This window comes from Rattus rattus, chromosome 1 (assembly GCF_011064425.1).
Source record: "Rattus rattus isolate New Zealand chromosome 1, Rrattus_CSIRO_v1, whole genome shotgun sequence".
In the NCBI taxonomy this organism is placed as follows: Eukaryota; Metazoa; Chordata; class Mammalia; order Rodentia; family Muridae; genus Rattus; species Rattus rattus.
This window is the reverse complement of record NC_046154.1, coordinates 9,845,110-9,867,483: the sequence shown is the minus strand read 5'-3', so window position 1 is coordinate 9,867,483 and position 22,374 is coordinate 9,845,110. Positions and strand designations below refer to the sequence as shown.

Sequence of the window (22,374 nt, the reverse complement as noted above, 5' to 3'; positions counted from 1 at the left end):
TTTTTCTTCTTTTTCTCTTTCTCTTCTTCTTCTTTTTCTTTTTTCTTTTTTTCGGAGCTGGGGACCGAACCCAGGGCCTTGCGCTTGCTAGGCAAGCGCTCTACCACTGAGCTAAATCCCCAACCCCGATGGTAGTGATCTTAGTCAGGGTTTCTACTGCCTCAATGAAATGCCGTGACCAAGGGAAGAGTTTATTTCCCTTACTTCTAGGTCACACAGTCCATCACTGAGGGAAGTCAGGGCAGAAACTCCAGCAGGGCAGGGAGCTGGAGGCAGGAGCTTAGGCAGAGGCTAGGAAAGAACTCAGCTTATAGCTTGCTCAATTGACTTCCTGTCACACAAACACATCACCGTTAAACCAAAAATCTCCTTACTTCCCCATCCCCAAGAACTCCTATCACTGTCACAATATAAACCATCCCAACTTCCAGAAGTCCCAGCTTCACAAAGTCAGACTTTTTTAAAGTCCAATCTCCTTAAACATCCACAGTCTCTTCAAAGCTCAAGTCTTTCTACAACCTCTCCAAACCTCTAAAGTCTCTCGACTGTGGGCTCCAGAAAAGAAATATCAAAGTAAGTTAAATACCTTTTCATTCCGAGAGGACAGAACCAGGGCACAGTCATAGTCCAAGCAAAGCCAAGCCAAGGGTCTAACGGTTAAGGTGCAAAGTCAGATTTGCCACACTCAGGATTTTCTGGTCTCCAAAAGGGTTGTCGTAGCAACTTGTCTCCTAAGCCTAGGCTAGCCTCTGCTGCCGTCCTTGGGGACCGTCCCATGGTACTGACATTTCCAAAACATCGGGGTCTCTGCAACCAGCTGTACCCTCACCCGTAGCCTCTCCCGGTCTCTCTTGGGAACTCTAACCCTGCCACATGGTTCCAAGCCTTCACCAACAGCCTCTCATGGGCTCTCTACAAGCCGTGCTACACAATGTCGCAGCTGCTCCCTATGACCCCTTCCTATCTTCACAACCAGTACCACCTGGGTGACCCTTACACATCATCAAGTTCGAACGGCTGCAGCCTCGGCCCCCTCTGGACCACAACTTCTGTATGCTGACCGCAAGGATTTACCATCCTCCATGATGTGTCTCTTAACCACCGCTAACTTCTCAGGTCCAGCTCATCGACGCCAGTTGTCTCAGACCGGCCGGGCTTTCCTTCACTTCAGTGGTGCTGGTCTCTGGTTAATCACAGCTTGTTCTTTAGCCCCAGCTGACCAGAATCACAGATTCCTAACTCAAAATACGCAATGGTCCGGAGAGAGTCTTTAAGGGGCTCTCAAGCTCACGGGTCAGTCTGGTGGGGACATTTTCTCAGTTGAAGTTTCCTATTCCAAAATGACTCGAGTTTGTGTCAGGTTGACATGATAGCTCATGAGCGGAGTAGACTGTGACGGGGTGTTCATGCCGGACCCCAAATCTGCCCTCTTCCCAGTGTTGAGGCTCAGAACTGTCAGGGCACCTCAGGGCTCCACACCCAGGGCACACTCTCTGGTTCCATGGGGGCTCCTGGGATGGAGCTGGCCTATATAACGGGCTGTGTGAGCCAGCCAGGACCAGCGACTGACTTAGTTGAGGTCTGGCTGCTGTCCACTCACCAAGGGAAAGAAGAGACACTTCCTAAAGACACCCAGAGGCTTTTGCAGAATGAGCTTTGGATGCTAACGTTCTCCTCCAATCTCAGTGGAGCATCAGCTGAGCGAGGAACAAGGGACCAGCCTCCAGGATGGCACAGTTGGCCACACTCTAAATGCTTAAGAAGTGTGCTTTGCTGGATCCTGTGGCCTTTGTAACCATGGCAGAGAACAGATGGGGTCATAACTTCTACAGGCAAGGTCTTCTTTTCACAATGGATAGCATCGATGGTTCTCTGTCAGGTTGCGAGACAGGCTGAGCTGCAGTATAGAGCTGGTACCTATATCATTCGCTGGCAGAGCTGGGTGCTCTGGGCTTTTCTGTCACCTTTTGAGACATGGTTTTGAGCTGGAGAGATGGCTCAGCCGTTAAGAGCACCGACTGCTCTTCCAGAGGTCCTGAGTTCAATTCCCAGCAACCACATGGTGGCTCACAACCTGGGTTTTGTGTATTGGGGGTTAAGGGTGTGAAGGCACATCCTCGAGCCCAGCACTCAGATGCAGGAACAACCTGAGCTGTCTTTACAAAACCAACAGGAAGAAACTGCAGGTACCAAGGCCACTCCCAACAGAAGGGCCCCCACGCTTAGGTGCTAAGTACAGAAGTGCTGAGAGAGTCTTCCTCTTTCGGGGTACCACTTTACACCCAGAAAAGAATCAACAGTCCCTACCGCTCTGCCCACCGCCAGCAGCCCACAGAGCTGGCTCAGAAGTCAGCTGAGGAAAGCCGTTTCTGCAGCTGGCTTAAGGCTCTGAGTACCTGGCCCCACGAAGACGAGCTCTGTGCAAGGGTCAGGATTTCTGGACTGGGTGAGAGCAGCCCCTCCTAGCACAGGCTTGGGGTATGGGGGTCACTGTGCTCTGAGGTGAACAAAGTTTTACCAAAAAAGGGAGAGAACAGCACACCAAGGAGTCACTCTGAGTCGCTTCAGACAGAGAAAGAGGCAGTCCACTGATGGACTACACCCATTCCTAACCCCAGGCCACCTTTCCGTCTATGCAGCCCACCCCACCCCCTCAATTCCGGGTCCATGGCCACCTGTTGGAGAGGAGCAGGCTGGACTAGCACAGCAGGCAGAGTAGCCCAGGGGCTAGAATCTTATCAACCCCAGAACCAGCCGGCCGAAACTAGCCAGAGGTGAGAGTTTGATGAGCTAGCTTCCTGGAGCCCACTCCACACTCCAGATGCGCAGGCTGATATCACTTCCAAAGCTTCCTTTCAGGGTTGGCTGTCCAGTCACTTCCTGCTGCTCCAGGGCAGGGACTGGAGCACACATCTCTCCCCCTATAGATGACATTCCAGGAAACCACGCAGAGCTAGGGGGATGCTCCTCGGGATGTGTCCGAGGACGGTCATCATTAACAGCCAATTATTCTCAGAGAACAGTTGGTGACTGCTGGGATAATGCGTCCTGAGACAAGGGTCTCTCTCACTCTGGCCCAGGCTGGCCTGGAACCACGTGACCCAGGCTGGTCTCAACCTCAGGGTCTGGGGTTCCAGGTGTCAGGCACCACCCCCAGCCTTCGGTTTTCATGACCAGATAAAGTATATTTCATAGGTACCTCAAATTCAAGCTGAAACCCAAATTCACCCTGTCTCTGCCATCTCCTCTATCTGCTGATGTGTGAGAATGGCTTCCCGTGGAAGCCTGTCCATCCCTGGTCACTCCACCATTAGCCTGCCTTAGCAGGCCAGGGGTGCTGCCTGTTCCTATGACAAGGCTGACAACTGGGCCTCCTCGGCCAGCTTTGGCCACCTCTCCAGCTTCCACTCACCAGATCCTTCTCATCCCACAGCTCCCTGCTTCTCCACACCCCAAGCCAGCAACTACTTGGCCTTTGTGCGGTTTTTCTGTTTTGCTTGAGGCCTCTTATCAGAGCCCAGCCCATTCATTCTCAGATTTCCCCAGGACCTCATCAGGGAGGCCTGTGCTCTCACCACAGGACATGTATATGTACCTCATGAGCCCACTGACTGATTCCTGGGTCCTGTGACGGGGGCCTGGCACACAGCAGAGTGCTCAGTGGATGAGGGGCTGAGTGAAGAGTCCTACTGTAGCCTTGGCTGTGTTGGAGCTCACTGTGAGAGCGCTGAACTTGTGGATGATCCTCCTGCCTCAGGATCAAACCAGTGCACCACCTTACCCAGCCCCACCCTGCTCTCATGGTAAGCGTGGCCCCTAACGTCAGTCTCTCCAGCCTGCCCACCCCCACCGCATCTCTTTCTCCCTCGGCTTTCAGTGTTATCTTTACTAGTGTTTCTCACAGCGTGCATCTATCCCCAGCACTCAAGAGGCAGAGGCAGGAGCAACTCTGCTGAGTGGGAGGCCAGCCTGGTCTACAGTTAGTTCCAAGAAAGTCAGAGCTACATGGGGGGTCCTTGTCTCAGGAACGATGTGCAGTTTCCAGCTTTGCTTCAACCAGAGCTGCCCGTACCTGTGAGGTTCTTTCCTCACAGTGACAAGATGGCCGCCCGGTACTCCATCTCTACCTTTCTTCTTGGCTACCCCAGCAGAGAAAGAGAAAAGGCCTTGTGTACTGGCTGACCTAGCCTGGGCTATATGGTCAGGGCAGATGAGGCCCACCCCCAGCAGATTTTACTCCTCAGTGAGAGCCCTGTGTGCTCTCGTCTCAGGCTGGAGACGACTGAGGAGCCCAGGAGGCTCCCCTCCGTCAGAGGACGTGTCCACAGTGGAAGGGCTGAGCAGCTTCTCCAGCCTGAGGCTGTATGCAGCCCACACCATCACAAAGAAGCCAGACACAAAGGTAGCCGTCAGGAGCTTGGGGAACTGTTTATTCTACTAGCAAGGCTCAGAATAGTACAGAGCCAGGGTGAGATTCCTGAGCAGCGGGCTACTTCACACGTTAGTTCCTGAGGTTCACTGGGCTGTGGACACACTAGTGGGCTTCCAATGCCTGCTCAGCCTGGGGGTCCAGGGTCCAGGGCTTGGGCTCTAGTCTTTGAGAACAAGCGGGGCCTTCACTTGGTTAGCCATGTCCTTGCCACTGAGTGCCTCCACAATGGCCAGCGCAAACTCGAAGCTGGTCCCAGGCCCACGGCTGGTGAGAATGAGGCCGTCCTTCTCCACACGGCTCTCTGAGTAGTTGTAGTGACCTACAGGGAGCAGACACAGTTATGCTAGGTTATGATGGCCATAGAGAACCCTTCCGCACCGCGCTGCTGCCATTCCTGTCTTCAGTGAGTAAATGAAACTCAGGCTGCAGCTATTGCCGAGGTCTGTCTCCTCGGCCCTCCAGGCCACTGCAGCCCTGTGGGGACAATGGTAAAGCAAGGCAAGATGGGTAGAAGGGACCAGTGGCACAGGTGAAGAGACCTCTGCGGGCACTGGTGACAAACTTCCCCACTTCCTACACCAGGGCGCCATGGCAGAGCAGAGCAGTGGGGAGAAGAGACTGCCTGGTCCTCTGCAGCCTCAGGCCACACAAGACTGGTAGCTGGGAGCCTCTGCCTCCCCTGCTCCTCTGAGCAACTAAAGCAATGGGGTGGGCTCCACCAAGGCTCCCCAGCTCCCTACCTTCTGTCTCTGTAAGACAGGACCCAGGCTCCAAACACCCACCTGCCCGCTGAGGCCTTACTCATCTCCAATCCTCACCCTACAGCCCAGGGCTGCCTTCAGTGAGCCTTAGCAGTGGTCCCAGCATCCGGTCCTTGGGCCGACCCAGTGTGGCCCTGGAGCAGGCCTGCTGACCCCACAGCTGGGCCTGCTGACCCCACAGCTGGGCCTGCTGACCCCACAGCTGGGCCACGCTCGTTCCTCCAGCTGCAGCTCTGAGTCTGCTTTCTTATCAGCTGCTTCTCAGAGTGCTTGGGGCCTCTTCTGTTCCCTGCCTGTCTGACCAGAACACGGAAGGAAGCAGTTGCAGTCCAGGGTGAAAGTTCCCTGACTCGGTTCCCTGAGACGGTCTGCCCACTGTTCAAGTGGGGCTCTGCACCAGCGTCCCACCCTGGCCACTGTTTCCCTCAGCACGAAGGGCGCCGTTCAGGGCACACTGTGCAGAGAACCCCACTTTCTCAAGTACCTAGGAGACCCTCTGCCCAGGCTCTCTGGGCCCGGGCCTTGGCACAGAGGCGGTAAGAGAAAGGGATGGTTGGGGACAGAACCTTCGGGAAGAAGTGGATGTGGGAAGTGAGGGCAGGCAGAGAACAGGAATACAGGGGCAGACACACCGACACAAAGAATGATCACAGACCTCCACACCCCACGCAGTGGGACCCTCCAACACGGCCTCAGCCCAAGATGCTTGGGCACAGCTTCATGTACCCTGTCACTACCAGAAACGACGAACCCAGGACATCCAGAGTCCACTGAGGCCCCCGGAAGCATGCTTCTCCTCTAAGTGGGCCGCCACGCCTGAAGAGCCTGCCTTCCTATCTCACTCAAAACTCACTTCACTGCTGCCCGGACGGACACAGCAGACACTTCCCATTTACACTACACGACAGAAGACGGAAACCATCACGGGAAGGGAAGTTTCGGTTCACCCAGCCCTACTTTCTGATGGCTAAACCAGGACAAGACATTTTCAATGAAACACTAGAAACCCAGCCTCAGGCTAAGCAGGAAGTTTAAAGGGCTCAACCAGGGTGAGTACTTGTCAATGGCCCCACCTAGTGGCCACAATGAGGAACAGCCTCACGAAGTACCAATGCCACTGGGGCTGCAGTGGGGCCAGGGAGGCTGTGGGCTGGGGAGAAGGACTGGGGGTTCAGGATAAATTTGCAGACATGAAAGAATCTCTTCAGAGAAAGCAACTGAAGGCTGCCGCCTGTGTGTGCAAACACAGAGACATAAATCACTCACTACTTAGGGCTTGTCTGTGACAACTAGGGAACACTACTGTAAGACAGTTTCCATAGAGACCTGAAGCCCAGAGAGCCGCGAATCCTTCCACTTGGTCCTTCGAGAAAAGGCAGAGCCTCTGAGCACAGTGGCTGGGGTCCGGGCCCTCCTTAACCTGCCCTTCAGAGCGGCCTGAACTCTCTAGGCCTTGCTGTCGTGGGAATGGTGCTCACCCAACACAGTTCTCGTTGCTGTGGGCAGGGGAGGAAGAGGCCTTTCCCCTTCCCAGCGGTTTATCAAGTGTTACGGAGCCCTCAGAAGAGCCTCACCTATGACAGTCACATGGAGGAAGGCTACAGTTCCTCAGACTGACTTTGAGGGGCCACAATGGCCAAACTTACTGATCCCATGCCTAGCTAAGACGTAGGAATGGGGAAGCCTTGCACTACACAGAAGGGGGTTGGGGAGATGGTTGCTTGCCTTGCTGAAGCACTGTAGGCTCCAGTGCTGGGGACTGTAAATTCTGAGGTCCCACTGCGTGCTCTCAGCAGTTAGGTTTCAGAAGCTCAGGTGACGCAGGACCAGCACCTGCGCACAGCGCAGCCTCAGTTCCTGCTATTCTCCCCACCATGACCTCACTTCACAGGCTTCACACAGACTCAGCATCTGTATTTACAGCCCCCAAGAGCCAGAGCTCTGAACAGCGCAGTGCCACTCGGTTTCAGAGACCCTGAAACAAAGCGACAGGCTTTCAGGGAAACAGCACTCCGGACAAAGCCTACAACATGCAGAAGTGCAGTCACAGGGCAAGCCCAGGTGCCAACTGAGAAGACACTGCAGAAGGCTGGCCTGGAGTGGAGCCAGTCTGTGGAGCGCCCTGAGTCATGGGGGATGTGGGTGGGCCCAGCTGTGGGCTTTCAGAAGCTGTAATGTACCAGGTGCGGTGTGCGCCTTTAATCCCAGCATCTGGGAGGCACAGGCAGCCTGGCCTACAGAGCGAGTTCCAGCACAGCCAGGGCTACACAGAGACAGCCAGTGCGCTCAGTGCTACTGGGGATGACGGTGTTAGCAGTCAAACCCGGGTCTTGTGTACACCAAACATATACTCTACTACTGAACCTTAGCCTATAAAATAAAAAGGCTACTAATTCTTTAAAAATGCATAGTATACTATTTTACTTTGAAAAGGGAGCTCTAGGGCTGGAGAGATGGCTCAGCAGTTAAGAGCACTGACTGCTCTTCCAAAGGTCCTGAGTTCAATTCCCAGCAACCACATGGTGGCTCACAACATCTGTAATGGGATCTGATGCCCTCTTCTGGCCTGCAGGTGCACATGCAGATAAAGCACTCATACATTAAATCATTAAATCAATCAATCAATCAATCTTTAAAAAAAAAAAAAAAAATCTCAAGAGCTGGAGAGATGGCTCAGTGGTTAGGAGCTCTTGCCAGAGGACCCAGGTTCCATTCCCAGTTCTCTCACAACTGCCTGTGACTCAGCTCGCAGGGAACACAACATTCTCTCCTGGCTCCTGTGCACACACATAACTAAAATCAAAACAGTAACTTAAAGAAATTTCTCGATGGTATGGGTTCACACAGGCAAAGAAGCAAAACCAACCACAGTCTACACCAGGAGCCAAAGAAACACAAGACACAGGAGATCCCACCAGCAGTGAGGCCACCTGCAAACGTTGAAAGCAACAAGGTTAAGGTGAGACGCTACAGCCTCACAATGGCACACACTTACATGCCCAGTACTTGAGGCTGAGGCAGGAGGACGGCTTCAAGCTACCTGTGCAACAGTGAGGTCCCATCTCAAACACAAACACGGGCTGCAGAGCCAAGTGGCTCTGAGTGGGAGTAACCAGAAAGGACGTGGGGTGCTCCAGACCCCCTAAGACACCTCACAGGCCTCACTGCCCAGCGGAGGAGGAGAGAGAAGGGAGGGGCCTCTAGCCTCGCTTCACCCTGCACACCCGGTCTGCCTGCTTCACCATAAAGAGAAGCTGCTTTTATAGACTTAATAAAGCCCGGATGCTAGCCGACACACAGGAAGCAAACACATCCCCAAAGGAGCTGGCCTGCCCTGAAGACATTCCCCAGAGTCTGTGGAACTGTGGACTTCGGGGACACAGTCTTGGCTGCAGCTGCTGTTGGGGCTTCAATTCTACCCATGGGTGCTGTTCAGGACTTGGTGAAAACACTAACTAAGCTTGCATTTCATAATCCTTCCTGCTTTTGAATCAGGGATCTGGTGTCTCATGCGTGGAGGCTGGGAGGCTCCTCTGTACCAGGCTGGGCAAGTGCCCCTGAGAGGCGCATAGAGGGAACAAGGCTGCCACACCACGCCGGGGAACCCCCCGGTTCTAGGACTCTGTCAGTGGAAAAGCACAGGGTACAGACATACTTACTGCCGTTCATCACTTTGTCCTTAGCCAGTGGGTGCGATGTAACCTTGCATCCAAAGCCTACTTCGTGAGCCAGCAGGGCCGTAGGACCTAGGAGTAAGATGTACAAATACGCATGAGAGGTTAGAGAGAAACCCTGTGCTGTAAAACCAAAGCACAGCCCTGTGAGCCCAGGGACATGGGAGGCAGAGGCAGGTGGATCTCTGTGAGTTCCAGGCCAGCCTGGTCTACAGATCCAGTTCCAGAGCAAGTCCCAGGCCAATGAAGACCACATAGAGGGCCCTGCTCCAGAAAAAGAGAGAAAAAACAAACCAAAACCGCTTAGCAGGAAAAGTATTCTTCTAAATCAAACACCTAGAGCGTGAATAGCCACCACTCTAAATACCATGGCTTACACAGAGCATCTGCAATGAGCCTATGTGAGCACATCTGGTAAGGTAAGCATGGCTGCCGTCCCGTCATGGAAAGCAACTAACCACTGTTTGTTTCTTTTTTTGGGGGGAGTTAATGGCCTGATCACCACTGCCATCACCTGAGCCTCTGATGAAGACCATGCCAAGTTAGCTCTGGGAACTGGCAGCAGACAGGGCCCCCCTCCCCGCCTCTTCCTACAGCGCCGCCTGGTGGACGCCTGAAGGACACCCAGCCAACTAGAACTCCTTGGGTTCCAGGTGAACCCTTACACCCCAAGCTTCTGACTCCCAGGGCCCCTTCCCCTGCAAACTTCCCTCTCTCTCCCTGACTCCTCCTCAGGAAAGCCTCCCTGCAATGACTTTCTTCTGGACTCAGCAGCACCAAGGGTGAGGTGAACAACTGAGACCTCCTGCTCATGGAGACAGGCTTCATCACAGAGCTCCGTCCCCAGCCTGAGTCGCCCCGGTTTTTCTGTTTATCCTTCCGAGACGGTGACATAGGACTGCTAGTTTCTTTTTTTAACACTGACTAGGTTTGGAGGAAGGGCTGGCCCTCAGGCCTGACTGAGCACAAGCAAGCGAGCCAGCTTCAGCTGCCGACGTTCTAGTCCATGACACGGAAGACGATGACACTGCTGTTTACTTTCAGCCAAGTCTAAGGAACAAACGCAGGCAAACCGTAGGGAGGCTGGTCTCCCAGACACAGCGAAAGACTTCCCGCCCAGTCAGGACAGGACGGTTACGGATAGCAAACCATCAACCAACAGAAACCCCTGAGCTGTGGCTGTGAGAGCTCAGGCCGGGGCCCTGTCAGGGGAGCTGATGTGCAGGGGCTCCCACTGGCTCTCTACTGTGCACTCAAGCAGCAATCCCCAGATCCCGATGCCCACAACCTGCCACTTCTGGGAGTAAGAGTGGCTTCCATGTGTGTTTTTGGTGCTGGGAACAGAGCCAGAGCTTCCCACACGCTAGGCACATACAACTCAGCCATGCTAGGGCCTGCACTGGGGACTTAGAACTTATCCTCACGGTTTCCCTTCTTTCTTTTCTTCTGTGGAGAGAGGCTCTCCTATGTGGCCTAGGGTGGTCTTAAACTCACAGTACTCCTGCTTCTACCACCACGGCACTGCGGTTATAGCTTGGTCTCCCAGCCAGTCCAAATGGGGAAATTTTTTTAAATTTTTATTTAATTTTATTTTATATGCATTGGTGTGGGGTTGTCAGATTCCCTGGAAGTGGAGTTACTGACAGTTGTGAGCAGCCATGTGGTTGCTGGGAACTGAACTGCAAGAGCAGCCAGCGCTCTTAACTGCAGAGGCAACTCTCCAGCCACAGGGAAAGTTTTAAAACAGCAGAGTATAGCATAGTGCCTCACCTGAAAGATGGCTTCGACAGTTGCCATCATATCAACAAGACACAAATAGCCACAGAGGTCCCTGCATCACCTGCTTTGTCCCTTGGGGGGAAGCCAGGGCACCAGAGCTAGGATAGAGTCCCTTGATCCCCAAAGACAACCATCCATCCCTTCAGTCACTGTCCATTTGTTCTGTGACCACTTCAGGCATCGGATGAGGAAGACGCCAGATGCCAGAACATCGCCTGATGTTAAAGCAACAGCATGGATTTTAAGTGGGCCAGGAAGCAAACGATCAGAGTTTCAAGGCTCAGGACATGGACGGAAGCCCTCATCTGAAGCAGGAGTGTTCAAGAGCACTCAAGCCAAGGCTCAGTCATGCCCTAGAGGCAGGCGAGCCTGGGGGAGATCTGTGGCGTTTGTGCCGGTCAGATTCTTGCTGACTCTCCTGGCAGGCCTAACTGCTGGCACAGAGATGTGCTGGAACAAGCTGTTTGCCGGATTCCAGAAGCCTTATTTTCCCTGAGGTCAACCAAACAGGGAAAACACTGAACTTCACAGACTAGCGACCTAGGGCACAGAGAGACAGAAAGCTCAACAATTGGGCTCAGTGCTGCCGAGACAGGAGTTCATGCCACCCAAACCAAACAGCCAGTGTGGGCGCCTTTTGGCTTCATGAAGGCAGGCTGTGTGCAGTCAAGCTCTGAGAGACGGGCCAGCGCCTCAGCCGCTGCAGGCCCCACACCCGCACTTACTCACCCGCACAGATGGCAGCTATGAGGCCCTTCCTGTTCTCCTGCTCCTTGAGGATCTCCTTCACCAAAGCCGACTAGAGAGAGAACCCAAACGCCAGTCACCACTGAGACCGTCACGCCCAGCCTAACTCACTTCTAGCCGTTTCCCAGAAAGCGCTCTAACCAGCTTCCCGGTGTGTCTGTGTTCTCAAGCCTGGTCAAGGGCATTCACCCCAAGAGAAAGGCCCAATAAAGACTGGAAGGACAAAGCAAAGTCACCAAGACACATAACCCTGTTCTGTGCTCCAGAAGAGGCAGGAGTGAGGGGACACAGGGTTCAGCAGCTTCAGATGGCAGAGGGAAAAGACCCCAGGAGGCACAGCCCACTCCCTGCTCCTGCCTCTCCTGCATGACTCTTCACACAGAGCTCGAAACAAAGAGCAATGGCTGCCTCTCCGTCATCCTGTGTGTGGTCCCGCAGCTGTCCTCAACCCCGATGACAGAGCAGGCAGCACCTTCTAGGCTTAACCCACTCCGCTGCTGCAGCAGCTGGGAAGCTTGCAGCCTCGCTCCAGTCCACACTCGCCAAGCCTGTGTGCAGCAGAGATCTGCAGCGTGGTTCTCAGAGCTGTGTGCGCAGGCTGGACTCAGAGCTAACCTCTGCTGCTTCTCCTGTGCCTACGGCACATCCTGAAGCACACCAAGGCGACAAGGCAGAAGCTGTGAGTTTCTCCCAAGCTTTTTTTTTTTGTGACAGTGCAGTTTTTACCTCAGATAAGTTCTGTGCACCCAGATTTCCTCCTGGAAGAACAACCACATCGTATGGTCCCTGTGAGTCGGGAAACAAAAGGGAACACTTCAGTTTTACTGTATTAAATGGCAGCCCAGTATCTGCCAAAGAACAGCATGGATGCCTGCGGGGGGTGGGGGGTGGGGTCTGGGGGTGGAGTTATATGAATCTCTGTGGTAGAGCACATTCTTACCATGCTTGAGGGCCTGGGTTTGACTCTTAACACCAAAAATAAGTAAGTGCCAGGCATAGTAGTGCACACCCATAGAAGGAGGTAGAAGCAGGAAGGTCAAGGGTTCAAGGCTACCCTCAGCTACTTACTAACTTTGAGGCCAGCCAGATACCAAGACCCTGTCTCAAAACAACAATAACAACAAACCATCCAAAATGAAACAAATAAAGGTGGTAAAGGTGTGCACCTTTTGTGGAACAAAAAAAACACTGTAAACAAACAAAAAAATGCACTGACACGGGGCCCAACTGCCTCTAACTCCAGCTGCACAGGACCCAACACCCTACCTGTTCTCTGGGGTGTGTGCTGTGCGTGCTCGCTCGTTCCTCTCTCTATATATATATGTGTGTGTGTGTGTGTGTGTGTGTGTGTGTGTGTGTGTGTGTGTGTGTGTGTGTGTTTTAAAATGCAGAAAAATCTGTGATGGAAAATGTACGGAAGGAAGCCCAGGGAGCATGTGTAGTGTAAATGTACCAGGGTAGAGAGGAAACAGCGCCAACCACAGGGCCTTAGGGAGCCACCGCACTCATGTGCACCAAAACAAACAGATATTCATCACCACAGATGCTCGCAGACAAAATACACCCAGCAGTGGACAGGGACCAGCCTGAGATAAGAGGGGTGCTTTACATATGTTTATATATAAACTTTATATATAAACGTCTCTACCATGTGACTTTTTCAATAAAAATACAGGCAGTGTACTTTTAATAGCTAAAAATAAAAACCCAAATATTAAAAGGCAAAGAAAAAAGTTAGCATTATGAAACTTTGGGAAGAGAAAAATCACAGTATTCTAATATCTTAAACATTCGAACATCAAAAAAAAACCTAATTAATTTTAAACATGGTGAAATTAAAAAGTACAGAGAGAGAGAGAGCGAGAGAGCGAGAGAGCGAGAGAGCGAGAGAGAGAGAGAGAGAGCGAGAGAGCGAGCGCTATCATAATAGTATACACTGCAGTACGTGCCATCCATTTAGTCTTTGTGGTCTGGAAATGGAACCCACAGCCTTGCTAGGCAAGTGTTCTCCCACTAAGCCACACGCTGCCCACCCCACCCACCTACTGACACAGGATCCAGAGCCTCCACCCAGGCCAAGTCCTTCTCCTAAAGGAAGTCTGTTCTAACTGCTGTCACAGACAGGGCCAAACGCTGTTTCAAAGAACTAATGAGCTCCAAGCAGGAAGAGTCCACGTGGACAAAACAAACCTGTGTTTTTGCTTCTTCCAGACTGGTATCCGGACAAATCACTACATCACGGCTACACTGCACGGGGTCCTTCCCAGCCAAGCCTGCAACGGTGACTTTAATCTAGAGACAGAACAGGTATTCAAGAACAGGAAAGCACAAACAGTGCGGGGCAGCAACTCTAACACCCACTCTGTGGTTTGTAAGTAACTCGTTAGGGAGGACAGGACCAAGCCCAGGCAATGGCAAAGTCCTGGTCTCTTCACACAGAGTGCGGGGTAGCAACTCTAACACCCATTCTGTGGTTTGTAAGTAACTTGTTAGGGACAACAGGACCAAGCCCAGGCAATGGCAAATTCCTGGTCTCTTCTAGTTTACCCGGGATGGCCTGGCTAGAACACCCTCTATTCTACAAGTGTTGAGTCTGGGAAATGAGTTACCGGGCCATCCTAATAACCCACCATGCGAGGGTCACCCTCGTTATCAGTCAAACCTCACATGCTTTTCCCAGAGCAGAAGTGCACACCAAACAACTAAACAACACTTTATCCTGCAAAACATTTAGTAGGGGACATTGGAGACAACTTGTCAAAACCCAGTGATGATGACTACACAGTCTTGGCCCAGCAGCCCCACCTTCAGGTGCAGAGCCTGAAAAGCCATCCTCACATTTGCACAAATGAACCCCACAAGAGAACATTTACTAAAGAGGGTGCAGAGATGGCCCAGTGGTTGAGAGCATCAGGGTTTGGTTCTCAGCGCCGACATGGCGGCTCACAACCACCCATAACCCTAGAATCAGGCATCCTTTTCTGGCCTCTTTCCGGTACTGGGCACTTGTGTGGTGCACAGACATGCGGGCAAACATTCATATGCACACAAGGGATAAACGGAAGCCTTGACGCATTTACTCCACTTTCATAAGGCTGTCGTTGGAGGAGAGGGGCAGTGGCTTTCCCATGGTGTCAGGCTCTTTGCTATAAAGAAATGAACAGGCTGCCTGGGTCTGAGCCCTGCTCTAACTGGAAACCAGCTCGGCTGAGTGTCTCTGCCTGGGGTTTGTGAGAAGAGGCAGAGAGCTAACATCCTTGCTGTAAGGAAACGCTTACACAAGGCGAGCTTGGCAAACATGAGTGCACTGAAAGCTTGCCGTGTTATATAAACACAGGATGAGGAGCCCAGGCTAGCCCGTGAGACAACACACAGCCCCTGACCTCCACATCTGCACCATACGATGCGGGCTCACACACATCAACAACAAGTAAAAATGACTTAAAGAGGTCCCTCCTTTTAAGACAGGGAGGGCTCGCCCATGAGGGGAACTCACCCCAGCTCGCCGCATGATGTCCACAGGAATCACTGTCTCCACCTCCTCTGCTCCTTTGGCTAGGATGACCAGAGCTCTTTTGGATGCCATTTCTATTTCTTAAAGACCTAAAAAACGGGGGAAAAAGTTGAAAATGTTGCCACTGTAACAACCAACTGTTCACACAGAGTAAATATCTTCTATGCGACAGGTGCTTAGGGTAAAACTATTTCATATGGCAGCATTTCAGCACTCTAATTCCAGGATGAAAACAGACGACGGGGTGGCTGGGCTGGAAAGATGGCCTGTGGTTAAGAGCACAGGACCAAGGTTTAGTTCCCAGCACCCACAAGGCTGCTCCCCACTGCGTATCTCCAGGTACAAGCGATACGGCGCCCTCTTCTGGTCTCTGCTGGCACCGCACACACATACATGTGGGCAGAACGCTGATACACCAAAAATAAATCTTTTTTTAAAAAACAGTAAATCTGGGGTTGGGGATTTAGCTCAGTGGTAGAGTGCTTGCCTAGGAAGCGCAAGGCCCTGGGTTCGGTCCCCAGCTCCGAAAAAAAGAACCAAAAAAAAAAAAAAAACAGTAAATCTGGGATTGCTAATGTGTGCTAGTATTGTTTGCATTTTCCAGTACTGTGCTTTCTTAGGACCAATTTCTAACAAAGGCTGGTCACGTAATGGGCCCTGCGTCTCAGTCACACTATGGAGAGGCAGGCTTTCTTAAAATACTGAGGGGGAGGGGAGAGAAAAGAGCGAAGGGAAGAGAAAGTTCGAGCCGGGTGTACACCTTTAGTATCATCGCTCAGGAGGCAGAGACAGGAGTTATCTATCTCTGTGAGTTCGAGGCCAGCCTGGTCTACAGAGTGAGTTCCAGGATAGCCAGGGTTACACAGAGAAACCCTGTCTCAAAAAAACACAAAACAAAAAAACCCCTAAAACAACCCAAACCAAATTATTCGAACCCCCCCCCAAAAAACCCCTGAATTTCACTGGTAGAAAAACCAACTTGTAAATTTTGAAGGTTTTGTTGCTGTTGTTGCTGTTCCGATAAACTGCTAAAATGTCAGGACCAGGTTGGGGGAGACCAATGGTGCTAAGTCTCTGACCACACTACTAATGATTAATAAAGATGGAATATCCCTTTAGGAGGTCAACCCTGCCAGACGGCTCTGCACCGCGGACGAGAGCAGTTAGCCGCCATTGTGAAGCACGTTCCGCGTGTTTTTCCTGCGCGCTTCCCAGGCATCAAAACTTTGGTCAAGCCTTCCAGTAACTGTGCTCGCCACAACCCGGAGGGGGCTGTGCAGAGCTCTAGCCCGGCATGCACCGCGGCCGCCGCCCCCAGCCCGCCGGGCTGGGACCCTCCCCGAGCAACGGGCGGACCACAGCCCGGCCTCCTCCTGCCCCGGGTCGCTGACCTGCAGCCGCGCCTCCTCCACCCACGCGAAGCCACAGACAGTCCCGCAGGAACACCGTACCCAGCTCAGTCGCACAGATTTTGTACACAACACGCATGCGCACCACGCGCGATGAGGCTGCGCACCCTCTTGCTTCCGCCTCGGTGTGCGTCACGTCCGGTTGAGCCCAGGCCCCGGGATGATGAGGGCACAGAGGATACTACGGCTGCGCGGCCGCTTTTTTTTTTTTTTCCCCCCGAAGCTGGGGACCGAAGCGCTCTACCACTGAGCTAAATCCCCAACCCTGCGCGGCCGTTTTAACACGCCCTTCCCTCCCCCAACCAATGGTACTGAGCACCCTGTGAGCGCCTGCGCGGTTGATCTGCAGGGTTTCTGCCCCTGCAAAGGTTAAGAGGATAGTGGCTACGAGTTCGAGGCCAGACTGGGCTAGAGTTTGAACCATCCCCTCCACCACCACTCCCCCTCGCCGCCGTTTGTCCAATGCAGGAAAAAGAAAGGGAGAGAAAATAAAAGTACACGGCACAGTGGCCCACACTTGTAATTCTAGCATATGCGAGTTGGAGGCTGACTTTCAAGGTCGTTTTTGGAAGACGTCTTAGCATCACGGTTTTTGTGGGCTGTTTCCCTTTCTTGCTCCTTACTGTGACATCCCTTCTATTTGCCCCTGGCTTGCTAGTACTCCGTTCCAGTCATCCCAGAACTGTCCCTTCCTGGTCACCCTGTCCCCTGGGTCACACGAGGGCAGGAGGGAGTCAAGGTTTAAGAGCTCTTGCTGGTTTTGCAGAGGACCTACGTTGGGTTCCCAGCATCCACTTGAGTCTCTCGTCACTGCCTCTAATTCCAGATCCAGGAGATCTAATGCCCTCTTCTGGCCTCCACAGGCACTGCACTCATGCACACACTCCTAATAAAATGCCCTACTGCACCCTCAGATTAGACAACGCTGACATCTACGATAAGATAAATTATTATCTAATTTTATTTCAGTGTTTTACAGTTTGGGGTTGACATTTATTGTGTGTGCATCTCAACCCGTGCCAAAGAGTGCATGCAGGGGCTCACTGAAGACCACTTGCTTACTTAGTGTGCTCTTTCTTTACTACAAGAGTCTCGGATGGAACTCAGATCCTTGGGTGTGCCACAAGCACCCTTACCTGCTGAGCCCTCCCGCTGGCCCTCTCCTAAGCAGTTAATAAATAGCTTTCAGCTTACAGGGGAGAGACTCATCCTCACCTGGTCCTATCTGTACCCACTACAGAGAAAGTCAGCTCATTTGACAAGTCTCAGAACTTTATGCAAACCCCAGACAGGATGTAAACTTGCTTTTCTTCCTATATAGAGATTGACTACCCCACATACATTGGCTGATTTCCATTATAGGTTCATAGTTTATAGGTTATAAACTGGAAATTCCCAGGCATCAAAACTTTGGTCAAACCTGCCAGTAACTGCAATCACTACAACCTGGAGGGGGCTGTGCAGAATTTAATTTTTAAAATTGTTCAGTAAGTCATGTACACAATAGAACTTGTTTTAGAAGTTGTGGAATGGACGGGCTCTTCACTCTGTGCAAAGGGGAAAGACAGAGCCAGCCCCTTCGGCTCTGAAAGTACAGGAAGCTGGAGTGACAAGACCCGGGCAACTTGTCAGATGTGTGCTTCGAGATCCACAGAAGGTTTAGAGATTGGTGGCTCATGCCTGTAATCCCATGTACTTAAGTGAAGAATGAAATCTACCTCTAGGGGAACACATGCCCTGGTCTCTTCCCTTCAGGGTTAATTCAGTGGTGCAGTTCAGGGACCTGGCTGGGAACACCCCAGGAAGGCAGCTTCACCTTGAGAAGGTGTGCGAATCCTTTCTGGAGTCCCAGGAAGTGGAAAGACAAAACTGTTCCTTTTTCTTCTCTTTTTCTGATGCTGGAAAGATGCTTTTAAACTCCTTAACATGGAGTTTCCTCGCTCTTTTCTAAAGCTCCTGTCCTCACTGTGTGGCTGCCTGCTACCATATGCTGAGTCCTGCCGCCATGTGCTGAGTCCTGGCACCTCTGTGCTGTCCCCTGCAGCCATGTGCTGACCCCTGTGCCATTTTATCTTTTCCATACTCTTACTCTGGGGTAGCTTCAAGATGAACAGCTTGGCTCTCTGGGGTTTTCTTTTAAACTCTGCTTACATAATTCTCAAGCTCCCATCTGATCTATTCTTTAATTTTTCTAGTAATGAAGAGACCCTGATTTCCCCAGTCTCTATGGTGACTCTATGGAGACCTCCCAAGATTTGTGGTAATGCATCCTTCTTGCCTTCTAGGTCTTTAATTGGCAGAGGATATGAAGCCATTCCTGCACCTCTAGACAGGATCATTTGGAGACCTGAGGCAGGATCTCAAGTTCCAGGCCAGCCTGGGCAACTGAGGGAGACCCTGTCTCAAAGCAACAATGTGGCGGAGGCTGTTGTTCCAGGGTAGGAAGTCTGCATAGCCATGAGTCAGTCAGGGCCCCTCATTCCAAACTCCAGAGCTAAAAATGGAAGAACAAGAAAAGGGAGGCGCAGAAAGCTGTTTGGCTGCTGTGGCACGAAACAACTCAAGAAAAAAAAAAAAAAAAAGGTAAGACACATGGTGGGGTGGTGGCAATGCCATGTCAATACTTTGAGGGGACAGAAGTCCACACTCCTGACATCTCCACACCACCAGCAGGAACTGAAAACGGAGCAGGGTCAACTCTGGTTTTATCCAGTGAATACCCTGTGCGCAGTTTTAAAACCCACATATTGGGGCTGGAGAAATTGGCTCGGTGACTAAGTGCTACAGAGAACCTGCGTTCAGTTCCCAGCACCTACATTAGGTGGCTCACAGCTGCCTGGGGGGACAATGTCAAGGGCTCCCATGACACCTTCTGGCCTCCAAGGACGCACACATGCACGCACGCACGCACGCACGCACGCACGCACGCACGCACCCACCCACCCACACACACACACACAACTACACACAAGAGGAACATCATTAAAAATAAATCTTTTTAAAAATCCTCCAATGTTGTTGTTACCTTTGGGAGCTGGATTCTCCCTCTGCCCCCCAGAAATAGTCCTTTCCCCTTCCTGCTGTACGATGCGGTTTCCCTCCCTTCCCTCTGCCAGTCTTGCCTCGGGAATGTTAACCCAGGATTGAGCAAAGAACCTGAAGAACCACATCCTGACAGGAAAGCAACACCACAGCTCCTCAAATGACACGAGTGGGACAGACTTTGCTATTAGTAACTGCTGACTTACACAGCAGGAGCTCCCTTCAGTCCTTCCCACCCCAAACCTTTAAATGTTCCCTTCTGCCAAGCTGGCCTCATGGAGATTAGCCTTCCTGTGCTTCCCAAGTGCTGGGGTTAAAAGCATGTGCCCCACACCGAACTGGATCTCAGTATTTCCAGCTAGAATGCTGATGTTTCTCTTTGACTTTGGAAGGTGTCTGTCTGTGATGGTAAATACTGTTAACTTGACAAGATGTGGAATCATCACGGAAACAGCCCTGTGCGTGGACGTGGGAGGACGTTAGATTGGGAACACCGTAAATGTGAGGGGCATCATTTGCGGGATGGGGACAGTCCCTCCTTGAAGGTTCAAAAACAAGGCAAACTGAGCACTGGTATTCGAAGATCTACTTCTTGCGTGCCAATGCCACGTGTTCAGAGCTCAAGCCCCTGCAGGGAGGGGAGTGTAAACCCTCCGTTCCCTAAATTACGTCTTGCCAGGTACTTTGCCACCACAAGGAGAAGAGTAACTAATACAGTATATCATCATTTTCATTTTACAGATACGAAGACTGAGGTAGGGGAAAATAAAATGATTCTATAAGGTCTTGCAGTCTTGGACAAATTCAGATATTCTGATGCCAAAATTCACACTCCGCCCACCCCACACGCTGCCAGCATTAGTTAATAGTGCCAGTAACACTCAAGACAGCTCGAACACATTTCTCACTACATATTCATAGAACAAAGTAAAAAAAAAACCCAACCATTTACCAAAATATATTGCTGTAATTCTGGTCATGATGACGCCTCTTAGAACAGCCCCATACCGTCCACGAACTTTTTCACTCAACGTTTCTCAGGTCATTATGCACTGTGGGGAGACGGACAAGCTAAAACTTCCCTTGGGTTTCAAGAAAGTCGGTGTGTTGAAGCAATTGCCATATTTAATCTCATTTCTCACATCAAGGTCATTTGAACAGATCGTGACTGTTACACGTGCCATCTGTAGCGGGAAATTAACGTTTTCAACTCTTTCGTGCTTCCCTAAAACTAAACCACAGGTATTGGGCAGAGGAAATGCTTTTGGGACGTTTACCAAAAATAGAAAAAAAATGGGGTGGAGGGAGATTGTCCTACATTGCAGCTCAGTAGATTAGAACTCGAATTCGCGGGCATCCTCCTGCCTCTGACTCCCGAGTACTGAGACATGCGCCACCACGCCCGGCTGATACTCCTGTTTCCGATGTTGCGGAGAACTCCCCCCCCTCCGCCCCCGCCCCGGGGCCCACGAAAGGTCAGGTCCGCGCGACCGGAGAGTGGGCGAGCCCTGACCTTTGAGGCCGCGCTGGCGCAAGGGGAAAATTCTGACACGGAGATCTGTGAGGGGCCGAGACCCACTTCGTCTCGGCCGGGACGTTGTAAAGCTTCTCGACGGTTGACCACCCGGAACGCCTCCCACGGAGCACCGCCCGCCGGAAATGAGTCGCCTGACCCGCAGAGACGCACAGCTCACTTCCGTCAGGGCGGCGCCGTCGATTGGCTAAACCTAACCGTAGTGGGCGGGAGCTCGAGCTGCTCTGCGGGACTTAGTGCGCTTGCCCAGCTTTCGTGCTCTCACCCGCACACAACCTGATGGTATTTGGGTCGATCTCTGCGGTCCCCGGGCGCCCTGAGGTCACCAAGTACTGCGACCTTGTGGACGTCCGGGGCAAGAAGGCGGCTTGAAGGTGTGACGCGCTTGCTGCCGACTGCTGCAAATGGGCTGGCCAGAAAATGACAGTTTACCTAATTTCCTTTCTGCTTTTTACTATTAATTCAACGCTTTATTAACTTATTGAGGACAAGTGGCCAGACCTTACTTGGGGGACAGATTTTGACACACAGTCAAGATAGATAATAGTTAAATATAAATAGGACCCTTCTACTGTAGGTTAAGCAGTGGTTACCCCCAGGACAAGGATAAAATACTTTCGAGAGGCTGTGCTTGTTTGTAGGTCTCTGAATCTGCAGACTTAGGTAGTGACTCCTAGATAGGCATTAAAATTAGTAGGAGTTATGCCAGCTACCAGTCCACCCACATTCCACAGTGTGGCTCAACATCTGTAGTCTCATGGCCCTTTGTCCCAAAACAGTAAGGCTGTGTGCATCATGTATGTAGTGTCCTCCTCTCAGTGGTATGTCCAAACATGCCTCACAAAATAGGAAGAGGTTCATGACGGTTTATATTGTTCTTTGAGTCCAAGGGATGTAACAGTGGACAGTGTCCTTCCCTGGTTATCAGATTCTGTTCAGTGGGAGGAAGACAGACCAGTCTTGTGTCACTGATGACGGAGACGTGTTCTGAGAAGTGCATTGTTGGTTTTGTGTGGACGTCACAGACACATGTGCACACTCAGCTTCAACATCATTAAGCTAGCAGTTTCTGGGACTAGGTTGGTGTGTGTGGTCTGTTGCTATTATATGCAGCACATCACTGTGTGTGTAGTATGTTTTATATCATGAAGGACCCCCGAGGATGAACAGGTGAATGTATGTGTGTGTGTGTGTGTGTGTGTGTGTGTGTGTGCGAGCGTGCGCGAGCGTGCGCATGTACACGTACATCTCTAGCAGTCAGGAGGTTTTCTTTTCCCTTCTGAGATGGAAACATGAGTAAGATGAATCACACAGTGGCAGAAAGACCATTTCAAACCAGAGAGCAGCAATGAACAGATTAGCTTGTCATAGTGTGTCTGGTGTATTGACAGGCAAGAAAGGAGAACACAGGGTGACATGCCGAGCAGAAGTTGACAGCCAGGACCAGGTGTGGACACTCCGACAGCCCACGGATGCTGGGTG

The 22,374-nt window shown here is 51.7% G+C and overlaps 1 protein-coding gene across 2 annotated transcripts; it reads right to left on the bottom strand.

Moving 5' to 3' along the window:
- Positions 1–4,403: 4,403 nt before the first annotated feature.
- Positions 4,404–21,016, bottom strand: Park7 (Parkinsonism associated deglycase). 2 transcript variants are annotated; one of them, XM_032894141.1, is made up of 7 exons: positions 20,872–21,016; positions 14,890–14,996; positions 13,584–13,685; positions 12,120–12,179; positions 11,376–11,445; positions 8,853–8,939; positions 4,404–4,751 (listed from the first exon to the last, which is right to left on the bottom strand). In XM_032894141.1, the coding sequence occupies exons 2-7, from the start codon at positions 14,977–14,979 to the stop codon at positions 4,591–4,593; spliced, it is 570 nt and encodes a 189-aa protein (XP_032750032.1). In that variant the 5' UTR covers positions 14,980–14,996; positions 20,872–21,016; the 3' UTR covers positions 4,404–4,590. The 2 variants fall into 2 exon arrangements, with proteins under 2 accessions (XP_032750032.1, XP_032750022.1); XM_032894131.1 differs by lacking the exon at positions 20,872–21,016 and adding an exon at positions 16,299–16,424.
- Positions 21,017–22,374: the final 1,358 nt, after the last annotated feature.

Excerpts from the sequence above, each read along its gene's own strand:
- Park7 (XM_032894141.1), bottom strand. The coding sequence starts at position 14,979 with ATGGCATCCAAAAGAGCTCTGGTCATCCTAGCCAAAGGAGCAGAGGAG. Across the intron at positions 12,180-13,583 it reads TGGAAGAAGCAAAAACACAG|GGACCATACGATGTGGTTGT; the intron begins GTTTGTTTTGTC and ends CCCGACTCACAG. Across the intron at positions 8,940-11,375 it reads CATAGCTGCCATCTGTGCGG|GTCCTACGGCCCTGCTGGCT; the intron begins GTGAGTAAGTGC and ends TCTTACTCCTAG.